Source organism: Drosophila erecta, unplaced genomic scaffold (genome assembly GCF_003286155.1).
Source record: "Drosophila erecta strain 14021-0224.00,06,07 unplaced genomic scaffold, DereRS2 tig00000092-arrow-pilon, whole genome shotgun sequence".
NCBI classification, from domain to species: domain Eukaryota; kingdom Metazoa; phylum Arthropoda; class Insecta; order Diptera; family Drosophilidae; genus Drosophila; species Drosophila erecta.
Genome location: NW_020825207.1, coordinates 705,316 through 727,833, shown reverse-complemented (window position 1 = coordinate 727,833; position 22,518 = coordinate 705,316). Strand labels below are relative to the sequence as shown.

The 22,518-nt window shown below is 49.7% G+C and overlaps 9 protein-coding genes across 9 annotated transcripts; 3 read left to right on the top strand and 6 right to left on the bottom strand.

The window, feature by feature from the left end:
• Nucleotides 1-364: 364 nt before the first annotated feature.
• Nucleotides 365-1,406, top strand: LOC6548372 (venom allergen 5). Its single transcript, XM_001976611.3, has 2 exons — nt 365-506; nt 566-1,406. Exons 1-2 carry the CDS (start codon nt 372-374, stop codon nt 1,355-1,357), a joined length of 927 nt encoding a protein of 308 aa, XP_001976647.1. The 5' UTR covers nt 365-371; the 3' UTR covers nt 1,358-1,406.
• Nucleotides 1,356-2,900, bottom strand: LOC6548373 (vasorin). The gene has a single exon (XM_001976612.3). The coding sequence runs from the start codon at nt 2,874-2,876 to the stop codon at nt 1,467-1,469; it is 1,410 nt and encodes a 469-aa protein (XP_001976648.1). The 5' UTR covers nt 2,877-2,900; the 3' UTR covers nt 1,356-1,466.
• An 11,764-nt stretch (nt 2,901-14,664) lies between these two features.
• On the top strand, nt 14,665-15,602 carry LOC6548374 (isochorismatase domain-containing protein 1). Its single transcript, XM_001976613.3, has 3 exons — nt 14,665-14,879; nt 14,951-15,160; nt 15,243-15,602. Exons 1-3 carry the CDS (start codon nt 14,757-14,759, stop codon nt 15,534-15,536), a joined length of 627 nt encoding a protein of 208 aa, XP_001976649.1. The 5' UTR covers nt 14,665-14,756; the 3' UTR covers nt 15,537-15,602.
• A 481-nt stretch (nt 15,603-16,083) lies between these two features.
• On the bottom strand, nt 16,084-16,594 carry LOC6548501 (pupal cuticle protein Edg-78E). The gene is made up of 2 exons (XM_001976614.3): nt 16,486-16,594; nt 16,084-16,427 (listed from the first exon to the last, which is right to left on the bottom strand). The coding sequence occupies exons 1-2, from the start codon at nt 16,495-16,497 to the stop codon at nt 16,158-16,160; spliced, it is 282 nt and encodes a 93-aa protein (XP_001976650.1). The 5' UTR covers nt 16,498-16,594; the 3' UTR covers nt 16,084-16,157.
• A 59-nt stretch (nt 16,595-16,653) lies between these two features.
• On the bottom strand, nt 16,654-17,593 carry LOC6548502. The gene has a single exon (XM_001976615.3). It carries the CDS (start codon nt 17,585-17,587, stop codon nt 16,763-16,765), a length of 825 nt encoding a protein of 274 aa, XP_001976651.2. The 5' UTR covers nt 17,588-17,593; the 3' UTR covers nt 16,654-16,762.
• On the top strand, nt 17,551-18,627 carry LOC6548503 (NADH dehydrogenase [ubiquinone] 1 alpha subcomplex subunit 8). The gene is made up of 5 exons (XM_001976616.3): nt 17,551-17,644; nt 17,704-17,867; nt 18,043-18,218; nt 18,282-18,372; nt 18,426-18,627. The coding sequence occupies exons 2-5, from the start codon at nt 17,739-17,741 to the stop codon at nt 18,555-18,557; spliced, it is 528 nt and encodes a 175-aa protein (XP_001976652.1). The 5' UTR covers nt 17,551-17,644; nt 17,704-17,738; the 3' UTR covers nt 18,558-18,627.
• On the bottom strand, nt 18,613-19,261 carry LOC6548504. Its single transcript, XM_001976617.3, has 2 exons — nt 19,086-19,261; nt 18,613-19,027 (listed from the first exon to the last, which is right to left on the bottom strand). Exons 1-2 carry the CDS (start codon nt 19,142-19,144, stop codon nt 18,640-18,642), a joined length of 447 nt encoding a protein of 148 aa, XP_001976653.1. The 5' UTR covers nt 19,145-19,261; the 3' UTR covers nt 18,613-18,639.
• A 75-nt stretch (nt 19,262-19,336) lies between these two features.
• Nucleotides 19,337-21,558, bottom strand: LOC6548505 (RNA-binding protein 28). The gene is made up of 3 exons (XM_001976618.3): nt 20,368-21,558; nt 20,049-20,304; nt 19,337-19,993 (listed from the first exon to the last, which is right to left on the bottom strand). The coding sequence occupies exons 1-3, from the start codon at nt 21,477-21,479 to the stop codon at nt 19,394-19,396; spliced, it is 1,968 nt and encodes a 655-aa protein (XP_001976654.1). The 5' UTR covers nt 21,480-21,558; the 3' UTR covers nt 19,337-19,393.
• A 35-nt stretch (nt 21,559-21,593) lies between these two features.
• On the bottom strand, nt 21,594-22,509 carry LOC6548506. The gene is made up of 3 exons (XM_001976619.3): nt 22,341-22,509; nt 21,922-22,281; nt 21,594-21,864 (listed from the first exon to the last, which is right to left on the bottom strand). Exons 1-3 carry the CDS (start codon nt 22,418-22,420, stop codon nt 21,657-21,659), a joined length of 648 nt encoding a protein of 215 aa, XP_001976655.1. The 5' UTR covers nt 22,421-22,509; the 3' UTR covers nt 21,594-21,656.
• Between the last annotated feature and the right edge of the window lie 9 nt (nt 22,510-22,518).

Genomic DNA, 22,518 nt, shown 5'->3' with positions numbered 1-22,518 from the left:
TATGACGCGACTATTACATACTGTATTATTATTATTAATGCCGCGCACAATGGAGTGCAGCCAGCTGGTCGGGCATATAAATTCTGGTCACCCCAAGCGCAGCACTCCGCAAGTGGCATATTGACAGGTTCAACTCAATGGATAGGAGGGGGAATTAATTAATTTTTCAAAGCCTACTTGAAAACCGTTTACATCTGTGAGTGTGAACTGTTTATTGCCTTATCCAGCCACATATCATACATACCGATTCATACACGTAGGTGTTCCAGACTTGTTTTCGCATTTTTGGGAGCATTAGGCCGTGGAAATCGTGATTTTCCGCCTCGCACTGAGTGACTTCAGAGCAGCTGGGCTCCTCACTACAGTCAACAATGTTCCCGATCAGAGTGTGGATCACCTGCCTGGTGGTTGCTTCCCTCAACCCCATTCCCGGCCACGCCTGGGACTACTGCCAGGAGCACTGGTGTCCGCGTGCCACCGAGCACGTAGCCTGCAACAACAACGGGGTGAGTGGTAGTTACCCCATACGGATCCAGATAGAATATCGAATGCCCTTACGATCCAGACCTTCGGCCCTCATTGCGGAAGGGAGGCCAGACTAGTACCGCTTAGCAACCAGCAGCGGGCGTTCATTGTGCACCAGGTAAACCTATACCGCAACCAGGTGGCCTCGGGCGGATTCTCCGCCTTCGGACCCGCCCACCGAATGGCCAGTGTCCGCTGGGATCCCGAGCTGGCACAGCTGGCTGAGCTGGCGGCCAAGAGGTGCAGTGTGTCCGGCGATGGGTGCCGCAACACCAGGCGATTCAAGCACGTGGGCCAGCTGACGGGTCACGTAATCTTCAGTGCGGGAAGGCACGGCGACTTGGAGCTGCTGCGCCACAAGATCTCAAACTGGTTTGGCCAGTACAAGAGGGCCAACAAGGATCTGCGAGCCGCCGATGCAGCTAGTGATATCACCAGTTTCAGCCAGCTGATTCAGGAAAGTTCCACCCACATGGGATGCGGCGTGCTCCGCCAGAGGAGCCACATGCGGTGGCACCAGCAGTTCATCGTCTGCAACTTTGCTCGCAGGAACATGCCCGGCGAGCAGGTCTACCAGCTGGGTGTGGCCGCCACAGGATGCAGGTCGGGCAGCAATCCTCGCTACCCCAATCTCTGCTCCCTGCAGGAGCATTACGATGTGAACGCCATCGACCGCTTTCACACCAAGCGGCCACTTACGATCAGGATCAAGTACAGTGGCTCAGGTACCCCTCCATCGAACGATTTGGGTGCTGTTCCCGGTGTAGCCTTCCATCCCAATATCAAATTGGGACGTCCTAATATACCTGGAGCTGAATGGGTGGTTTCCTAAATATATTTCCAATGCAGCTCGCATTAAATTAAAAAATTTCACATCTACTGTTTGTGCTTTCCAAGATTGACTACAAGAACTTAGGCGGTACTGGGTCACTGAGCAACTGCTAGTGGGGGTTCTCCTGGCGATTGGGCTCGATGGTGACGCGGGCGTAGGGGCTGCTGGCACCCACCTTGCGGCGCATGGTGACTCCCCGGTGGGGTCTCAGTCCCATGACGATCAGGTAGATGCCCGCGGCGCTGAGGGCGATCAACGAGAGCACCACCAGGCCGTAGGCCCATCTCGGCCAGGTGTCGCAGCTGAAGGCGTCCCCGCGGGCGGAGGTGACCAGCATGCCGCGGATGCGGGCCGGCTTGTAGCAGCGCCCGTTGGTTTGGACCGGGAGCTGCTTCAGCCAGACCAGCTCGCAGTCACACTGCAGCGGCAGACCGTTGAGATCCAGTTCGGCAAGTTGAGCAAAAAGCGGCGCCAGCGTGGAATTAAAGGTGCGCAGCATAGTGCCGCAAAAGCTCAGCGACCGCAGAGCGCTTTTTTTGGTGGAGGTGGTCGTGATGGGTCCAAAGGCCTCCGCGTCCAGGTGGCTGAGCTGACGGCTGTTCTGGAAGCTCAATGTCTCGAGGACATCTACATGGGTCAGGGCATTGGCCACCACCCGCTGGAGCACCGGCATGTCCTCGACGAACAGCTGGCGCACCTGGGTGAGATTGGCCGTGTCCTCCGGCAGCAGCTCCTCCAGCAGATTGTCGCTGATATCCAGGCGGAGTAAAGTCTCCGGCAGCTGTGGGGGAATCCGCCTAAGCTGGTTTCGACGGAGGGAAAGCTCCTTCAGAGGCGCATTTACGGGCAGGTGAAGATCATGTAAGCTGCAGGCGTCCAGCCTCAAGGTGGATAGCTTCCAGTTCACCCCGAGTGCGGTGTACAGATCCTCGCCAGACTCGTTGAAGCGCCGGTTCCAGGACATGTCCAAGGTGCCCAGGACCAAGAGCGGGCCAAACAGCTGGCCGGGCAGCAAGTGAAGATTGTTGTGGGCTAGGTCAAGGACCTGCAGATGCGGTAATCCGTCAAAGGATCCGGCCTCCAGCTTGCCAATGCTGTTCCAGCCCAGGTACAGCTCCCTCAAGCTGGTCAGTTGCTTGAAGTTGCCCGCCACTAACTGCGTAACGTTGTTGTGCCTCAGGTTCAGCTGGTGCAGGCTGTCGCTGGTGAAGACCGGCACCGAGTCCAGGGCGTTCCAGGACAGCTCCAGGGAGTCGATGTACAGGGGCAGCAGCGGGGAGAGATCCGCCGCCCTGAAGTCCTTGTAGCTGCAGTCGATGCGCAGCGCTCGGTTTCCCCAGGGCGAAGCACTCACGTTGCTGCACTCGCAGGAGCGGCGGGAGTTCCTCGAGGACTCCGGGTAGCAGAAGCGGTCCGTCTCCGCCGCATCGATGGTCTCCGCCTGGGCGACGTGGGCTGCCAGCAGCTGCGTCAGCAGCAGGGCAAAGGTCAGCCCTCTCACAACTTCCAAACTCGCCATCGCAAAGGTTCTGGGTGCACTGAATGAGTGGGTGAGTGGGTGAGTGCTCGCAGCTAGTGGCACTATCATATCTTATCGCGTGGCGGAAAAGCTCCCTCACAGTCTGAGTCGATTTTTCCAATAAGTGTATCAGCAAAACACTTTGGTCTTGCACTGGTTGGATTACTCATTGGAATACATTTGGACAGGGAGCTTGGTGGTGAGTCGAAGCCCCGGCATTTGAATTGCTGATAAGATAGCACGGCAGAGCTTTGCCTTTTATCTTTCCCTCTCTCAGCAAATAGCTCCCCGCCCACGCTTATCGCCCTTGCAGCTTTTCTTATCGCCGATATCTTCATTAATCATTGCCCACACTGCGCCACTACGGGTTAGTTCGGACTCACCATATTGATGGATCTACGAAGTCGCAATTTCGCACTTCGAGAAGTCGAGGCTTAGTTTCCACTCAAAAGTCAGGTCAAATCCCATCTGGATGGGAAGTTATCCAGCTCACTGCATCCAGAAGTCGCCACTTGAGCCCGATTCGTAATTACGCCTCATGCTTTTCGCTGGGGCTTTATGCTGATTGCTGGATATGTCGAGGGATGTCCTCCAACTCCAGGGATTAAGTGCGCGGTTCCCATGCCGCCTAATTGCTGAAGTCGCAGGCGGAATATGCCTGACAAAGTCTTTTACTTTAAAGGTTTACTTGAACACTCAGAAGGGCGTTAGAAAGGCGCCAACTAAGTGGACACCTTAAGGATCAAAGAGCGTGCCACAAAACTGGGTAACTGAAGTTAATCATTTTGGAAAAGTATCTGCGCGTCGAGCTTCCCTAACGAACTTTTGGTGCCCTATTTACATTTGCAATTGCTGTGGAACTCTTCTTTGTGTCAATGGAAAATTGATGAGGCTTACATAAGTGCGCAGGCATAGGCATTTGCATAAATTAGGCGCTTCCAAGACTCACTCCCTCCCAGTGACTTACATCTTGACTTTTCCTTTGGAGCCTGGGGTTGGGGCAGCCAACGCCAACACATGTAAGGCATTTAATGAGCTGTGTGTGCTTAAATTTATTGAAAATGCCACGCACATGCTGGGTCTGTCGTTATTACAAGCAAAATGTATTTTTAACTAAAATCCCATTAATTACGGGGAATGTGGGCTCAGTGTGTGAGTGTGTGAGTGTGTGTGTAATTACGGCATTACGAGCAATTTAATTAAGGCCCAATTTTCGCACATCTGCAATAATGGAATTGTTAATTAATAGCCCGAATCAAAAACGGCCATCAATGGGGCAGCTGTCGAGCTTAGAAGGCACTGGACGCACTGTGGACATCGGGAAATAAAATCCCATCCGAACGTGCCAAACATGGCAGGTCCTGCCGACTCGCCGGCTGAATATTTATGAAAATTTAAATATTAAATTGCTTTCTGATGGCCACCGCGAGCGTGCAAACTAGAGCTGGCCATCGATGGCAGAATGCAATTTCCCGCCGGACAGCATGTGAAATCATTAAGAGCGCTTGATTATCCGCAGGCGAGCGCATTGTCCTGCGTCATCCTGCAATTGACTATAATGGTGCCAGCCGACGGTCACAGCAAGCAGATACACTTGTCCGTATATGTACATATGTGTATATGTATATGTATGTGCCTTGCCGGCGACAGTTTATGGCGCCCTAATTGAATCGCTTGTCATGCATTTGTCTAATAATGGCGCATTAATTTGCCATAATGCGGGCCGGCTTCAGCTTCCGCTGCCCGGAAGTCGTCAGTGGCTGATGGCGCCACATCCAGGACTCTCCGCAGGATCTGCGCCCAGATGTATGCTAAACATTTCTGTCATGGCCTGTTAACTCGCTGCCCAGTGTGCAGCAAAAGCCTGCACACTCGCTCGCTTTCTAATTGCCTCTGAAAGCGCTTCTGTCACGCAATTTAAAACTCGTAATTCCGGCGGGCTGGGCTAAATTCATTAGTCTGGCTTTAAGAGCACCCATTAACCCGCATACCCGAGCACACACACTCACCCAAACGCACACACACACACACGAGCACACAGTGCGCACTTGCGGTTGCCATTGGGATGGGATATCACTCGAATTCGCTGCGCTCAATTTAATCGGCAAATTTAAAGAAAATTATTGTCTCTAATGGGCAGACGTGCCCACAGAATGCGACCTTAGACCGCAGCAGGCAGCAGGCAGTGGGCTGGAATCCCGAGGCGGCAGTATATTGGATCTGGCGCAGATCCAGCTGATAACAACTGAATAATGAACAAATAATGACCGGCAACCTTCTGCCCGCTCAAATATTAAGTATACGCCGGGGAGGCCAGGAGTGGGTAGCAGTGTACGAGTTTTCCCTGGCATAATGGATGAAGAATGGCTGTAATGCTCAAGCTTACAAGTCCAATAATCCGGAACATAGCTCGAACGCAGAGCTACGATTTTAATGTTAATTAGGGAGATGTTTGACGTGTTTACATACTCCCTAGCATGTGGGAATTATTTGAGTAGTGATTTCCGCATTATGCTATTAATTAATTTGGACTGAACACATTTCTTGTTAGCACAGGACGTGTAAATGAAGACCTTTCCCTTTGAACCATTGATTGCTAGCACATGCCCTAAAGATATCCGACGTCGAAGGGTATAACTTTCTGTTTTGAGTAATCATTTCCCAATTGTTATCCTATGGCCTGCGGTTCCTGGCCCCTCTGCATTTTTATAGCCACCTCCACGAAAAGGCAATTTGCGGCATGCACCTCTTGTTGCTCCACTGCCAACATGCAGGAGCTGGCTGCACCGGACTAGCACTCCGAAAGTGTTGCTCCTGATTCGTTAGTCCTTGCCAAGCACTGCCCTGGTTGCTCCGTCAACAGTGACCGGCTGCTCCGTAATTTGATTTGCTTTGGCCGATTGCTGCTGCGACTACATTGTTTCTCTGTCGGATACCCGGCTGCACTAATTAATTTTGCCGAGCAAACAAAGAAGACAAGGTCCTGGGAGATAGGTCTGCATTGTTTTCGGCTTTCGGAGCCCATAAATGTCAGTCGAGGCTGCATTGCCCAATTCAATCCAGCTGTCAATGCGATTTGCCCTCCAATGATATAGATAGCCGCTTAGTTCCCAAGGAAAGCCGAAGATTTATGGCCAGTTGCCAAAAGCCCACAAAATTAATGTACTTCACAGTTGAGTTTAGCAGCTGTGTGTTGTTGTGTGTTGCTGTGCGAGCGTGTGTGTTTGCCCAGCCAGCCTGTCCGTGTGTCCGTGTGTCCGTGTGTGTTTGGGCCCTAATGAAGTTGTTAATGCGAGTGCTGTCCTGCCAATTCTGCGTCGCCGTGGTTTCCTGGTACTTGCCTGCACTCGAGTCCTTTCGCCGGCGTAAAGTACACACGAAAATCTAATAAGACGCTTACGTCTGTTGCTGTTTGGGTTTGTTTGGGCTTGGGTTTGTGTGGGCTTGCGCTTCACACCCTTTCGAGGTCCTTCGGAGGTCCTGCCCCAAGGCTCCGGGCTCTTACATAAGCCATTAGCCAGCGGAGAACGGCAGACCGTGACAGGCGTCTTCCCTCGGCTTGTTTCTTTCAAATTTTATTGCTCAGCTTTTTACGGTCTGTGTCTCCAATACATTACCACATATACTCGTATTCGGGTCCATATCGCAGCTCTGGCTAGTTCTTCATCTTTTGCCTGGCCAGCACTTATTTTATGCCCTGCTCTTGATTGGATCGTAAACTTAAGTTTCAGCGCGAACTCCTCGCAGTGGGGAAAGAGTTGCCCGGCAAGGACTCTACTTATTGTCCTGCTCAGGCAAATTAAATTACTGTCGACGCGCCAAAGTGTCCTTTACCTTCTTGGTGTCCTGGTGTCCTGGTATCCGCGCAGAACGCTCAAACTATTTGCATTATTTAAGCATGATGAACTCACGGTGTTACACTTTTACCTGTTTCCCGGATGATTCATTAATATATCCTATGATTATATCAATATTTGGTATATGATATATATGACAACTAAGGTAGTGAATTTACCTTAATTCTTAATACAATTAGGTAGTGCCCCACACATTAGCATGGAATACCCACTTTGTTGCAGTGTGGCGACTGCAGTTGGCCCTCTCAGCTCTCGGATTTCTTTGTTGGCCAAGAAGGACGCGCCATGAATGCCAGACAAACTGCTGCAGTTCGGGAAAATAAATTAATTTTTCATTTATGGGCCAGGGGATTGTGTCACGCATTGAGAGGTCGCTTAATTAGATGAAGTGAAAGTGGGCGAGATGCGAGATCCGAGATCCGAGACCCGAGACAATTGCATCTGACATCCAGGGCTAGTTAACTGGGTCAATTGCCGGTGGCGCTGCCACTAGAGTCTGGCCGTGATGGGGCATATTTTAAGAGGAAAAGGAATGCTGGATGGCGGTGGGAGGAAGAGTGAAATCTGGCAGCTGGCAATAAGTGCAGTATAATTTAATTACGAGCCTGAATTACAGTCTGAAGTCCTCGAGATAACAAAAGGTGCAGCCCGTAAGCCGGCAATCAGAGCTTCCCCTCCCAGGTGTCCCAGAACGCCTTACCTGCTCCTCATGTCCTTCCTCCCCTGCGCACACACTCATAAGCCGAAGGATGTGTGTAATTGACAGCGCCAAAGCACACTTGACAGGCCCACACACAGGGCAGTCCCTCGGATCGCAGACACCAATGCCTTCCCATCTCCATACCTCCATAGCTCCACACCTACACACATGCACTGGTGTACACTGTACACACGCTCGGCGCTGGGAAGTAGGCAACACTCTTGTTCGCTGGCTCGTTGGCGAATGAATATTAAGCGCGGCTCGTATGAAATGATTTTCGTAATTTAATTGAAACGTCAGCATTCAGTGCACTCTGCCCTTAATTATATTATGAATGGGTCGGAGCCGGAGCCGGAGCCGAAGCCGGAGCCCAGGGCAATTTTCGATAATTGAAATTTTATGGCCCCTTTTGCCCGTCATGGCAGGCGCATGTACTTCGAGCATCGACGCATGAGTTGGCCCTAAAACAGCGCCAAAAACTGTCAATAAAAGTGACATCAAGTCGGGCTAAGAGCATTTGTCTGATAATTTATGTAGCACAGATTTCGGTTGTCTCCCCAGGCAATGTTTAATGCACAAGCCAGCTAGGCAGCTGGCCCACCTCAAGTGCGTGGGTGCTGTATCCTGTATCCTGTGCTCACACGTCAAGTTCAAGAGCCAAGGACACGCCCGATTTGGCCAGGTAAATTTATGCGCACTTGTTATTGCCTTTGTTGCTCCGCCGATATTGAAACTCCGGCTCATAAATATTTTTATGTTCACAGTGGCACTTTTACTGCATTTGACAGATCTCCTCCACCTGTCGCCTCTAGATTTGTCATAAACAGAAGCCTGCTGCCCGGCTGGCCTGCTGAAAAGTAAATAAAACACATAAATCCCCACATACGTCAGCGGCAAGTTTTCAAATTGACCGAAAGAAAAAGTTCCTCTTTTTTATGATGCATTTAAAACTTTTGATTATGCCGAGAGCGGCGGCCTGCTGGAACATGTAACTTATTTAATTTCCTTCCCTGCCCCCAAATGTTCATTTAAAGTTTGCTTGCAACCATAAATTCCTAGGCCGAAGCCTAAAATATAAACACGCAGGACGAGTGTATATGTAGCCGGGAAAAGTTAGATACGCTCGTAAATCTGGCATTTGTCAGTCGCCAAGTGTACGCTGCGCCGCCTACAAAGGCACTGGAAAAAATCCGTCTTAGATGCACGGACAGAAATCGGAGTGCGCTGAAGAATGTTTTGCTAAATTCTCGTATGAATAGAAGCACAGCTTATTGCCAAGCATATATAATATATTTATCAGATAAGAGGATTGGCTCTCCTCCAAGCTGATAGGTGGACCAGGAATTTAGCTCAGTGCCTGGCGGAAAACGTGCAACTCGGTCGTCCTCTAATTGGCCTTTTTATGCACAGAGGCACACTCGACATCATTTCCATTTCCAGGGCCATTTCCGTGCCAAGCAGTTTATCACTCTAACTATGCACATTCAGTGGATCCGCTCTGCAATCCGTGCCCCTTCCCCTTCCCCTGCTCCTCCTCCTGCCCTGCCCTCGTCACTGCAGCTGCATTGCGATTCAATATTGCTCATACGCACCGGAGGCCGCAGCCTGGAGGGCACAGAAACTGCCGGCGGGCTAACGAAGCCCTTGAAAGGGGGCGCGACTTTGGGGCGCGCTGTTTGGGGCGTCCAGGGCTCCAGCCTTCCAACTGCAACAAAGTGCTAATCTAGAGGGGCCGGCGGAGGGGACAGGGCAGCAGAAGGAGCAGGAGCGGGAGCCTTCTTCTTTGCCGCTTAATCGCCATGTGCGACAGGCTTAACTTGTCGGCTTTGAGTGTCAGCGCTGAGCCTCGTTTAGCCTTTGAGTGCTGCGCCAGGGGGGATGGGGGTCCTGACAGGTCCTGGGATGAGGTGGTGCCTCTCCGTGTGCCCTGGTGCGTAACTCGGATGACATGTTATTAGTTTCATCAGCGGAAGAGTGGCAACGGGCGGCTTGGGGAGGGATGTTCCTCGTTTCCATTCCATTAATTGAGTCCTCCGGCAGTGGCGGCACTGGAGGCCCGACTTTTCGGTGCCCAAATCCAACCTCGTTCCGCCAGCCTATTTCAGATGCCAATTTGACAATTGAACTAACTAACTTAGATTGAAGCATGTATCGCTTTTTTATTGTGTGGGGAGGACAATAAGAAAACAAAAAGTAAGGTAGAAGCGATAAATTAAACACTCAAACTTAGTTATTGAGCAAGAGTGTTTCGTACTTAACTATCAACACAAGAGTCCATAACCTTCTATTGACTTAAGCAAATGCTTGATTTAATTCGCTGCTTCGACTTACCCATAAACATTTTATAGAGCAACTCCCTCAATTTCACCGCCGTATTTATTGGAAATTCCTTGGCCAGCTTAGCCGTTCCAAGCACAATTGAACAATAATGCGACAGCCTCATTAAATGCTCCTTCCAATGGCGGCCGGAGCGAACAAAGACAAGGACTCGGGCGCCGGCTCCGGCTCCGGCAAACTGAATCGCCAGCGAATTCAGGGGGGAAAGGTCGAACTTTGCTCTGCTCTGGTTGTTTAGAGCTGCTTTGCCTCCATTGTTTGGCAATAAAAAGCTGTTGTTCATTTTTATGGAGTAACGCCTCGCGCCGCCGCCCGGCTCTGCTCCTCCTCCTCCTCCTGCTCCTGCTCCTGGCACCCTACTCCTTTCTGGCGCGGAGGATGGCAGCACGGAACAGCCGTCGTCATTGTCCTGCCGTTGTCGCCCTGCCATTATTGTGATACGACACAAAAACAAGAGGGAAACAGCGACAACAACAAGGCACTTCCTCGTGCACTAGGAGAAATAATGTTTTCCAGGAAAATACTGAGTCATCTAAGATGCAAGCTACTGATGATGAGTCCTTACATCATAGGCAAGCCGTTGACTTATGTTTCCCCTTTTCTCCCAGTGCAGCTCCAGCTGAACTTCGAGTATGTGTGGGTGCTTTGTGTGATGTTGCCTCGCCCTATACTGTGGGTGAGTGTGTGAGTGAGTGAGTGAGTGAGTGTGTGTGTGAGTGTGGCTGGATGACGCACATAATGAGTCTGCGTGGCAAGTACAAAAGTTTATAAATATGATGGAATAATTAAAACTTGGCGCCAATTTGAAGGCGCTCCCCCAAGTCGAAGGTGGCCAAAAGGCTGTCGGCAACAAAGAGCCCAAAGTGGGAATCCCCGCCCGGCCACGCCCCTTCTGGGCTTTGTTTTCGCCTTTGGCACCGCTTGCCCTTTGGGACCTTGCCTCCTTTGAGCTCGGCCGCAATTTTTTCATGTTCTTCGGCAAGGATGTGAGAATTTGTATGCTTTATGTTCGGCAGAGGCTTAGAAAAGTTTTTGTTTTCGGTTTGTTTTTCCCTGCCGCGCTTTAACTTTGTTCCACAAAGCTACCTTGCTCTCCCCCCCTCCGCGCCGCCGTTAATTATGCAACATTAATTAAGGCCCGATGTGGATATGGCCTTAAAGCAGGCCACACTGCTCGCCTGCTCGGCTGCTGGCTGCTTGGCTGCTCGGCTTTAAGGAAGGAAACACATTCAGAGCAGCAGAAGCCGACATAATTATGTACACATCTATCAAAGCCAGGCTGAGTCTCCGAGCAGGCCACTCAGCCGGGATTATTTGCAGACTCCGCCGGAGTTGCAAGACACAGACACGGACACGGACACGGAATCCGGCAATGCGGAAATGCGGAACCAGGCGGCCCGCTTGACATGCGGTTCAATGACCCCCAATGACAGCAGCCCAGTAGTTCGGTAGAAGCTGTAGAAGTAGCAGCAAGTGCGAGAGAATTCCGGCAATCGCCTTAAAGTTCCGGGGCAATAAAAACGTGGGGCGAAAGAGTTACGGCCACATTTCGCACTCGTCGGACGCCGTAACACATGGCCAGCTCAGCTCAGCTCCTTTAATGGGCAGCAAGGTGAGCCGAGCTCTCCAATTTGTTTGAATTTGTTTTCCGGAGTGGCAGTGGGGAGTGGGCAAAAGTTTACAGAAATAATCCCCGCAAAATAGAAAACACGAGCAAGCTGCCAAGAACTTGTCCTGTCTTGTGTGTAGGTGTTGGATCTGCGCTGTGAATCCTTTTTCTTCGAAATTGTTGCTGCTGCCTGCTGGCCCCGAATATCCCTTTACAACACACACAACATATATGTTGTGCGACATGGCCAGGCGTGCCAGGATGCCATGGTGCCATGGTGCCATGGTGCCATGATGAATGAGGAAGGCCTGCTCTTGCCTTTGGAATTCCCCCATTCGGCCCTTTTGAGAAATGCAACCCTCTGTTAGACATGTCAATTTCCAGCCCGATGCATCGCACATGGCCACGGAGTGGGGCAAAGGATTGCGTTGCTGAAAAGCCAAAGATTTTCATCCAATTTGCAAAAGTGGAATACGCATACGCCCCATAGTCCACCGAATTCGATGCGACACGTGAGCGTACACTTGAAACTCTCGTGTCCAAAGTCTGTCCATCGCAAAGGTTGATTTTCATAGAAATATTTAGCACCTTGGACAGATAAATTACTTTGCCAATTACTTGATCGTTTGTCTTGCTGTCTTTCGGTATGAAAGCGACCCATTATCCGCAATCTCTTCTTTCTCGCAGTGTTGACTTTGTGAGGACCTGAGGACATGTGTTGGCAACGTGCCTGCCGGCAAGTCAAACATTACGACATTACGACATTACGCGCTTTCCAATTCACCTGTGAAAATCATTTTCTTCGTTTCGTCGAAAAAAACAAAGGTGCGCTCCGAGGTCGGGCGGAATATTCGGCGAATTTGCCTTGTCAAATGTTGAAGGAGACGTGACAAGCATTAGCTACAGGACAACCTCCAGCTCCAGCTCCAGCTCCAGCTCCAGCTCCATCCCGTGCCCCGATGATGTCGATGTCGCTGCATGTCGTCACACGGGGTCCTGGATCCTGGGTCCTGGGTCCTCGCTCCTCGGTCCTCTTTCCTCCCACTGGCTGCCTGAGTTTTCCAGCAGAAGAAAATACTTTCCTCCTGCGCCGTGTAGTTTGGCATATCATTTCGGCGCCAATTTGAAAATCGTTGATATGCATGCGAGGCAGGCGAGGCGGCGAGGCGGCGACCTCAAGAGGTGTAAACAGAGGGCACACGCGGGCGGGAAAATAAAATTGGATCGGCGAAAACCTCATCCTCATCCTCAGCCTCACGTAGCTGCCATGTATGTATATGCGTTCGCATATGTTTGGGCCACGGGCAAAGTGCTTTCCGATGTATTCCGCCGCCACGAGACCCCAACTCTTTTAGTTGCGCCACCTAAGTGACTAACTAGGAGCTTTAGATTCATATTGTGGAGCCAGCAGCCATATGCAAATGGAATCGAATATTCGAAATGAAATGCGTTTACACAAGTCGAGTTTGTCGAATCAGGAATTACTGCAAATAAAACTACAATTGATTCGCATTTACATTTCATTGGGTAAATTGCACAATTGCAAATGGCACTGCAGACGGAATGGAAAGCGGAGCTCAAAGACTTGAATACCCTAAATAAATGGCATAACGTTTCCCCGCTCCTCCGTTCGATCTCGCATGAGAGCACTTTCCCACTTCCAGGACTTTCAGGACTCCCAGATGGAGCCGGAGGAGCTGGAGGATGGCCTGAGAAATCACATAAAAATACAGTCAGACAGACGCACAAGCTCCCTGGGCTCTTGTTGCTGCTCCCCGAGCATCTTGGATTTTTATTGCCATATATTCGAACTTATGGCTGCCAGTTGTGAAACAACAAACGAACGCACTCCGACTTACTTTCGCTCGCAAATTGTTTCTCAAATGAACAATTTTAAATTTTCACATTCAATAAATGGCTGCTGGGATGCGAGCAAATTGCTGCTGGGACATTTTGTTGCTGGCCCACTTTCCTTTGTAGATGAAAAAACTTTTTGTCAATTGTGTCGACTTATTATTGGCATTAGCACTTCTCGACTCAAATCAAGCACACTCTCAACTGGGGGAGCTTTAGGCTTAGATCTAGATTTGGTAACGAAGGCATAAGATATTGAAGAGCAGTTGCCACTCATGATTTTATAAGACAAAATATTTTAAGATATCTGAGGTTTTAGTAAAATCGAAAACCGGAAGTTCCACCATCGGAACGTGGCACTATTTCCCCAGCAAGTGCGGATGCTTTCCCAGTAAGAGTGTAGCTGAAGAAAAATGCAAATGACTCTCGATGGCGGTGAAGCGCAAATGGCGTCGAAATTGAAAATCAAGATGACTTTTTCTTGAAGACTAGGAAAATAGAGAGTAGCGATGGAGAGGCCATAAGGTCATGAATACAGAAGCCCGGGCGAATAGCAAATACAGGTGCCATTCAGGTGCGTACGCATGTGTTTGTCTCAGACATTTCGATTACTTTTTGAGTGGTTCCACAAAGGTTCCTCTTGCTTGGCCCCCAAATTGCAGCATCCGCAAGCTTGGGGTCTCATGAAATATGTAGACCAGTAATATCCGGGCGGGGGGAGCCGGAGCAGCAGGGCGTGGCACACAAAAGGCGGCGCAAATTACTAAAATATGCATGCGACTCGCCATGGCCATTATCGTGGGCTTCCTTTTCCCGAAGAAGTATCGGGTCCATCGAGGCTACGTGCCGGGAATGTCCAAGAGATTGCCCGCCGGACACTCATTGCGGCATGTCAATGGCTTTGGGATTGGTCTACGCCTCCTCCGCTTCACATTTGTGGTTTTTGAAACTGCACGCATTTGATTGCGTTATTGAAATTGACTGGACCGGTGGCTTCATTACTATAATGTCGGCTGTGCCGGCGAGGAATTCAATTATAAATGCCTTCAGATTCCAGGTCGGCTTGCCTTATGAATATAAATCTGCTGGCGGGGCGGAGGTGGTGAGAGGCGTTTAAGTAATTACATATTTACTTGATGATGTCGCCCGGCGGAAAGTTCAATTAAATGAGGATTTGGTTTTAATTAACTCAGTCGGTTTGTGGTCTAGTCTACGTAAGCATCCGCGGTACTCCAACAGTGCTTGGATGTCAGTCTTCCGTAGTTTGCAGAGTCCAGGATCTGAAAAATTGAATTTTATTACAAATGTTACGAGTTTGAAAAACAGTTACAGCCATGTACTAAACCATGTACTAAAATCATTTGGTAATCGATAAGTGCTTTGCTCAAAAGTCGTATCGATCAAGCCAACCGTTTCGTTTCTTCGTAGCCCTGGTACCAAACAGCTGTTACAATTAGCAGTTTATTTAGCAAGTGAATATTGCGTATCTTCTTAGGTGAAATTAGTAAATATTTTACAACAAAATGGCCCTGCGACGCTGTCACCTGAATCCGAAGAAAACGCTCTTCCTGTTGTGCGACATTCAGGAAAAGTTCCGACCGGGTATGCCGCTGTTTGATAACATGGTCAAAAACGTCGACAAACTAGTGGGTTGAACTTTGATTTTGATATTGATCCCTTATCGTTAACCTCTGCTATCAACTCACATGAATTTCAGACCCGGGCGGGAAAGGCTCTAGACGTTCCCCTGATTGTAACCGAGCACTATCCCGAAAAACTAGGCAAAACAGTGCCCCAGCTGGATGTGAGCCATGCCAAGCTGGTCTCCGGTAAGACCCTATTCAGCATGGTTACTCCCGAAGTCAAGGCTGTGATCAAGGACATCTTCAGTGACAAGCCGGAGGATGTCGTGTTGTATGGCCTCGAGGTGGGTTTAGCAGGGAAACACTCTTATTCGAAAACTAGCTCGAGTTGTGAGCTTATACTAAATAAATTCTGCATTCCAACAGTCCCACATTTGCGTGGAGCAGACCGCCATCGATCTCCTCGAGCAGAACATCAACGTGTACATAGTGGCGGACTGCTGCTCCTCCAGGCTGAAACAGGATCGAGATCTGGCCCTGGATCGCCTGCGCCAAGCGGGCTGTGTGATCACCACTAGTGAGAGCGTTATCTTCGACTTGGTGCGGGACAAGAACAACCCCAAGTTCGATGTGATACGGAAAATGGTGAACCAGCCCTCGGTGGATATGGAACTCACGCGCGACGGCACCGGATTGCCAGTGGGCAGTGCCAAATTGTAAGAAGCGCCTCTTGTCTAAATGCCTGTTTGTTATGTTATGAAGCCAATTGCATTTATAAAACCATCATGCAGAATAGTGTTTTTCAAGGATACGCAGATGGCGGCGTAAAGCGGGAAATGGGCCAAATGGGAGCAGCCCCATTTAAGTTGTCATTTCCGTAACCTATTCGAATGACCCCGCACAATGGGCGAGTCCATATTTGAATTTGCCGTTTAACAATGGCCCGAATGGCTTCCCTTCCGGTGAGTTCCCCACTTTGCCCCATTTCCGCTGGGTTCCCTATTATGCGAATGACAATGCGTATTTTATGCCGTCACCCGCCATTGATTATAAAGCTGAGTGGTGTTCGGCAACCTTTTATTTGTACGGCAGGGAGTTTGTACGGTACGGAGGAGGAAATCATCGCCGCACTCGCCGCCACATGACCCATTCAAGGTCTTTGTAAGCAGAATGTCTAATTGGACATAACTCTGGATGAAGATGCAGGGGTGCCCAACAGGTTTCCATCGTAGGTATCCCAGAGAAGGTTGTATAGAAACAAAAACACTTTATCTCACATCTAATTTTATGGAAAAAACCGGCGTATATAAATTATTAATTTAAATTGTCAAAGCCACTCGATCACTCCTCGACCTTCGGATGAAAGCCGGTTGCATCTGCGGTGTATGTAACCCGAATTTGCTTGCCATCTTCGCCGGGAAGGAAGTATTCGCCCTGGATGCCGTTCACATTGCCTTGAGCTTTCACCTGGATCCCATTGCTGACCGTGATCTCATGCTGGAACTGCCCAGCTCCGTCCAGGTTCTGCTTGTTCTCCGACTTCAGAAGCTGCGCCTGCAGATCGTCCTCACTGCAGCTGGCCAAAACGACGAACAGGGCAAAGATGAGGGTCTGAAGTGGAGAGGTGACTGATTATCCAATATTCCGATTGGAGTCCGATTGAACTTACATATTTCAGCATTTTAGAGCAGCTTCTCAAAACGAAACCATAGCCGTCGGCCTTTTATACTGCGCCGAAGTTGCCTAGCCCACTAAACGGGTTTCAATCGCATCTGCTAATGAAATGGCTGAGATTAACCAGACAGCCATGAATATGAAATTTGCGGCTACTCAATCGAGTCTGCTTCTGGCACTAGCAAGCCAGCCTCCCCCATTTAATTGATTGTGATTTGGTTACCCATCTCGTTACCACATCAACATTTAATCATTAACAATGAGATTGAAAATTAAGTGCCCGCGGCTTTGGGAAGGATTTCCTGGACAGGCTTGGCATCCCAGTCCCTGTACCTTATTTCTGGATTGCCCAGAATCCTGGCCACGCCCTTCAGGAAGTTTGGTTTATTGGCAGGAGATTTCGCCGTAGAATCGTTGCTTTTCTTTTCCCACATGTGCGGTACAAGTGAGGAGAAATTCAGAGATGCCTCGTTAGTAAGTGACCCATCCATCGATTCAATTGGCAGCAGGGAGAAGCCCTGATTCCGCTTGCTGTTAAACTTCTCGAGATATTTCTTGGCGCCCAAACGGGCAGAGGTTTTCAAAGCATTCATATCCCAGGACACGCCCAGCTTGGACTGGATCTCCTCGGAGGCAGTCTTGTCGCTGGAAGAGAACAGTGTTTGGAACATCCTCTTCAGCTCGAGGTCCTTCGGCTGTTGTGGAGATCGGACTGCTCGCGGATCCATGTGTTCCGCCGCATTTTCTGTGCTTTTCGTGTCCGCCTCCCGTTTGGAATCCTTGTTGAGCTCACCTAAGTCCTTTAACGACAATTCGGGCACCAATCTCCCTTGCAGCTGCTGGAAATCCATTTCGGGTGCATCTTTCGGCAGGTAGCCGCGGTTTTTCAGGTAATCAAGTGGCGACTGCCAGTTGGCGATGAGGTCCCTAACAATGGTGTCGACCGAGTTCTCATACTTAACTACTTTTAAATTACGCTCAGCTGCCGCACTATAAAATAGAAACATGTATAAGATTAAGGAAATCATTTTAATTCGAATTGAGCGCCTGCATCGATGACTTTGTGGCACGACTTGACTATCGATAGGTGTTTGCATTGACAGCTACTTCTCTGCAGCCCTGGATCAAAATCAGCTGTTGTGTTGTAGGCAAACGTAAAATTAACAAAATCTAACAATTTTTTTGTTTTTTGCTAAATTTCAAAGCCTTACAGGTTTTTGGTTGATCGCACAGGACTGCAACGCTATTATGGTCATCACCAACAACACAACACTGCCCGAGGAGTCGGAGCTGAACGTCCAGGAGCTAAATCTTTCGTCGGCGGCCTTACGGGCGGGCGCCTTCCATTTGGGCAAGCAATGCGAGCAGGCCAATAATGTTAGTACCTCCAGATTGCAGGGAAATGCTCATCATAGTAACGCTCAGCTGAAAAGCATCTTAAAGTGGAGCTGGCAGCCGTTGCCTCGTCTAAATCGGAGCGGTTTAGTTATATAACCTAACCTCAAAAGTCACTTCCCTCAGTTTGTTTACCTTTTCTTCCGTGTAATTTCAGGAGTTTATGCTGTGCCGGCAGGAGCTGGACGACCCGCGGGCCTGTCTGGCGGAGGGCAAAGCTGTGACTAGCTGCGCCCTGGACTTCTTCCGCAAGGTGAAGAAGACCTGCCATGAGGAGTTCACGCAGTACGCCACCTGCCTGGACAAGAGCAGCGGTACCATGGCCTTTTCACAGTAAGCACTCGTTATATGTTGAATGTTCCTAGCATGATATACCAAATCATGTCCCTACATTAGTTGCCGCAAGACCCAGGGAGTGTTCGACAAGTGCATCAAGGATAACTTCGACTGGGATCGTCCCTCCTATGGATACTTCGCGCGGGCCAAGGTAATCTCCCAGCAGGGATTCTTCGGACCACAGATAAACACTTCCGTTTTCAGGTCATTCATTCAGCACGCGAAGCACCGAAGAAGGAGGAGAAGGTCTCCTATCCCGATGCCACCCCCGGTCTGCCCGAGGATTACCCCAAGCCGCCAGCAAAGTACGGTTCCCGCTTCCACTGGCTCGAGTAGACAGCTGGCAGCGCGTAGTGAAATTTGAAAGCGTTCATCTTAATATAAACTCTTGTTTCCATTAGTACTCGATATATTTATTTCATCGTATCTTTTTCCTCGACACAGTTTGCTTGATTTTGGCCATAATGTCCAGGTACTGGTTGTTCAGGCAGCATCCGCAGTAGCTTACGGGGAAGCAGGCGCTGCCCTCTATACGGCGGTAAAGCGGCGTGTTCTGATAGAACACCCACGAGATGTTTTCCTCGCCCAGCACCAGCATGATCTTATCGAAGCGGAAACCCTGCACCTGGAACAGCTCCATGTCGCCGGTGATGATGCGCCACTCTGCATAGCGTATGTTCACATCTGGTGGCAGCTTGGAGCGCTCCCTCATCATCACGTGCTCGAACCAATCGCGCACTTGGATGATCGATCCGGTGGGAGGATGTTTTCTGATCTGGTAGCTGATGCGCGGGTACAGGGGATTTCTGCGACAGGAACTTGAATGAGCTTCTGAAGATATGAGATATTCATATTATTGCTTACATGTAAGGAACAAAGGCCAGGCGAACTAGCACGAATTCAACTTTCTCTCGGGGAGCCATCTTGAAGATATATTTATTTTTATGCGGACGACGCACTTCACAGTCACTGCTATGCAATACTAACGAGCTTGGTCCACTGGCCGACTATATATGCACTATACGCGACTTGCCAGGTAGAATCATTGCTAAAGCAGATGTTCCGCTTCTAATCCCAAGAAAAAGTCCCAATTTACCTGGCAGTAGTTACCTGGATTGATTTTACCATTTACACTTTTATTTAAGATAGTTCTTATCCTAGAGAAGGGCGCGTTACTCCGTGTACCACTTGGTGCGCTTAGGTTTCTTGATTTTACCTCCCGTAACACCGCCACCTCCTTGATTTCCACTAATCATGTTCTTGTACTTATTAATTAGGGGCCGAAGTTCATCCGTTTCCTTCTTACGTCCCTGCTTGGGCCGATTGTTGGCCTTGCGCTCCGCCAGGTGGGACTCGCGTATCTTCTTGTTCTTCTGCTTGCGCTTCTCGGTCTTCACCTTCTTCAAGTGCTCCTTGGCCTGCTCTACAATCTTCTTCTTGGATCGCATTTTCAGCGAAGTGCCCGGCTTGGCTGCCGTGCCCACAAAGTCGCCCTGCACATCGCTTAGCTGCTTTTTCTCCGCGGCTTTACCTTCGGCTTTGGCTGCTCGCGAAGCTTCGAGCTTCTTAATATGTTTCTGAAGTTTCGTTTTATTGTCAGCCTGGGGAGCCGGAGTTTTGGTCTTCTGACCATTTCGCTTTTGCTGGCGACGCTCTTTGCGCTCCTGCTGTTTGTTTTGGTATGTGGGATTGTTCTGCTTGGAGCGCTCCGTGCGCTTTTCTTTGATTTTGTGCACAGCACGATCCTCTATACTGAACGCGACAATGGGGCGCTAGGAGAGTGAAAAATTAGCTAGTGAAATGGTTGGTTGTCTGTAATCTGCTTACACTCTGTGTTCCGAAGATATTGGGGTTGTTGTTTAGTTTCCGCAGGGCGGCCAGAGCTCTCTGATGCGTGTCGAAGGATAGGAAACCAAAACCCTTGGACTTGCCCTGCGGATGCTCAGGAGTCACCTTATGTTCCCTCATCACCCGGCATTCGTGGGGTCGGAAGCCAGTATAGGTGAGAGCCATTTGCTTCAGCTTTTCATTGTCATAGTTTTGGGGAAGATTGTGAATGGACAAGCGGTTGCGGGAAACAAACCTAGAGGATAATCAATTGGATCACCAATGCGCTGATTATGTGCAGTTAATACCGATTTCTTACCGATTCAAGTTCTTGAGCACCTGCGTCTTAACCTGCTCAAGCTCGTGTCGCTTGGCCATGTCGGAAGCCGAAACCCCATCGGCTGCCTTCGCTCCAGACATGATAAGACCTTCCCTGGCCAAATACAGGTTTCGCGAGTCCTTGGCATCGTCCTTTTTGTTTTCCTGCGACTGTTTCGACTTCATTTCCTCGCGACTCAATGCGGGATGAGGATCCAGGACCTCATCCATCAGCTTAAACTCCGTTCCAGCTTGCAGGCAAAGATCTGCTGACTCCTTGGCCTTGAACTTAACAAAGGCTGTACCCTTGGAGTGCCCGGAAACCGCCTGGCGATTGATTATGGCGTAGCTGACCAAGCCGAATTTGCGGCACGCCTTTCTCAAGTCGGTATCCTCTGCATCGAAGGGAACGTTTTTAATGAAGACCGTGCATCCCTCCTGGACGTCGTTGGATATTTGCTTTTCCTTTTTCACATTTTCGATGTCCAATTTTGATTTTAATTCGTCCTTGTTCTCTTTATGGTCTTCCTCGTCCTCTTCGTCCTCAGATTCCCCAGCGTCCTCTTCATCTTCGTCGGATTCCGCATCAGAATCCTCCCCAGAACTGGCGTCTTCCTTTCCAGCTTCCTCCTCGCTTTCCACCTTGACTTCCTTCTCGTCGCCGTTCTCTTCCTTCACTTCCACCTTTGGCTTCTTCTCCTCCGGCTCCTCCTCTTTGGGGTTCTTCGTCACGTACTCGTCCTTGCCCAAAGCCCAGTCCACAAATACCTTTCTCCCGAGCAGCTCCTTGCCGTTGGAGTTCAGGATCGCTTTGGTGGCCTGGTTAATGGTCTCGTACTGCACGAAGGCGCATCCCACCAGCTTCCCGTCGCCGCGTTTCAGTATGTGTACATCCTCCAACGTGCCCCACTGTCCGAAATGCTCGCGAAGCGAATCCTCCGTGGACTTGTAGCTGATGTTGCGCACGATGAGACGCGCTCGTTTTTTCTGGCGGCGCTCCTTCTCCTCCTTCAGCCTCTGTGTGTTGAACGGGTTGCGGCGCTTCCGGGCCCCCGTTTCTGGCGGGGATTCGGCAGCGTCGTCTTTTAATGGTTTCATTTTCTTGAGTTCCATTTGCACGTGGAACTGTTGATGAAAACTAACGAACAGAACAGCTGATCGGCACAGTACCCAAAATGATAATCCATCCCTGGTATTACCGGTAGAATATGGGCGCGAAATTACAAATATTTCAACAAAAGGAACGTTTTTCCCATTTTATTTTACACAGTTATAAACAATATAAAAAGCCTACGTTTCTGGCTTGGTCTCGAATAGTTGGTGGAACTCCGAGGGCGTCTTGAAGTAATCCACCAGAAGCATGGAGGAGCGGGTGCCGAGTTTGTACATAATGTGGCTCCAGGGATTTAGTATGTTTTTGTATTCAGCTATTTGACCTCGTTCGAAATAGTGTTTCACAGTTCCCACTGGGAGTTGGGACCCGTATACAGCAACGTATCTAGAAATAAGGTCATTTACTGCCTATGAACTTAATGTACTTTCTTATCCGAATTACTTCTCCGTGCTCTTGTATATTCTCAGGGGATATTTGGCGACAAAAGTCCGAATCGCCAGGTTTATTAGCAGAAATCCACCCACGAAGTAGTACAGATCTGATTCCTGGGACACCAGAATCGCTATGTCCATTGTCTGGACCATATTTAGGTAGTTCTTGGTGGTGGCATAGTGATAGGCGGCCACCGCGGCCAGGATAGTGGTCGTGGCAGTGGATATGTTCTTCGTCCAGGTCACGTAGCTCTCGATAGGGGCCCGGTAGATGAGCTTATAGCTATCCGGAAGCCTGTCGCCAAAGAGGAGCTTCCTTTCCACTTCGCCGGAGGAGACATTCCGCCACTTGCGGAGCCAACTGCTGGTGCTGAATGAGAAAGGGTGGAGTGATTCGGCTGACTGTGGGAAAAGCTAGATAGGCCTTACTGCAAGCGCTGGAAACTCGGCTTAGCTGATGTTGGCCGCAAATGAACCCATTTAATACTTCGTAAGAGGGCCGCACACATTTTGTGTTTCCTTATATATTACTTGAAAACAGTCTGGCAGCGCGATCAGCTGCAATCAGCGGCACTGCCCCATCGTTTCCAAAGAAGAATTTCTGGCA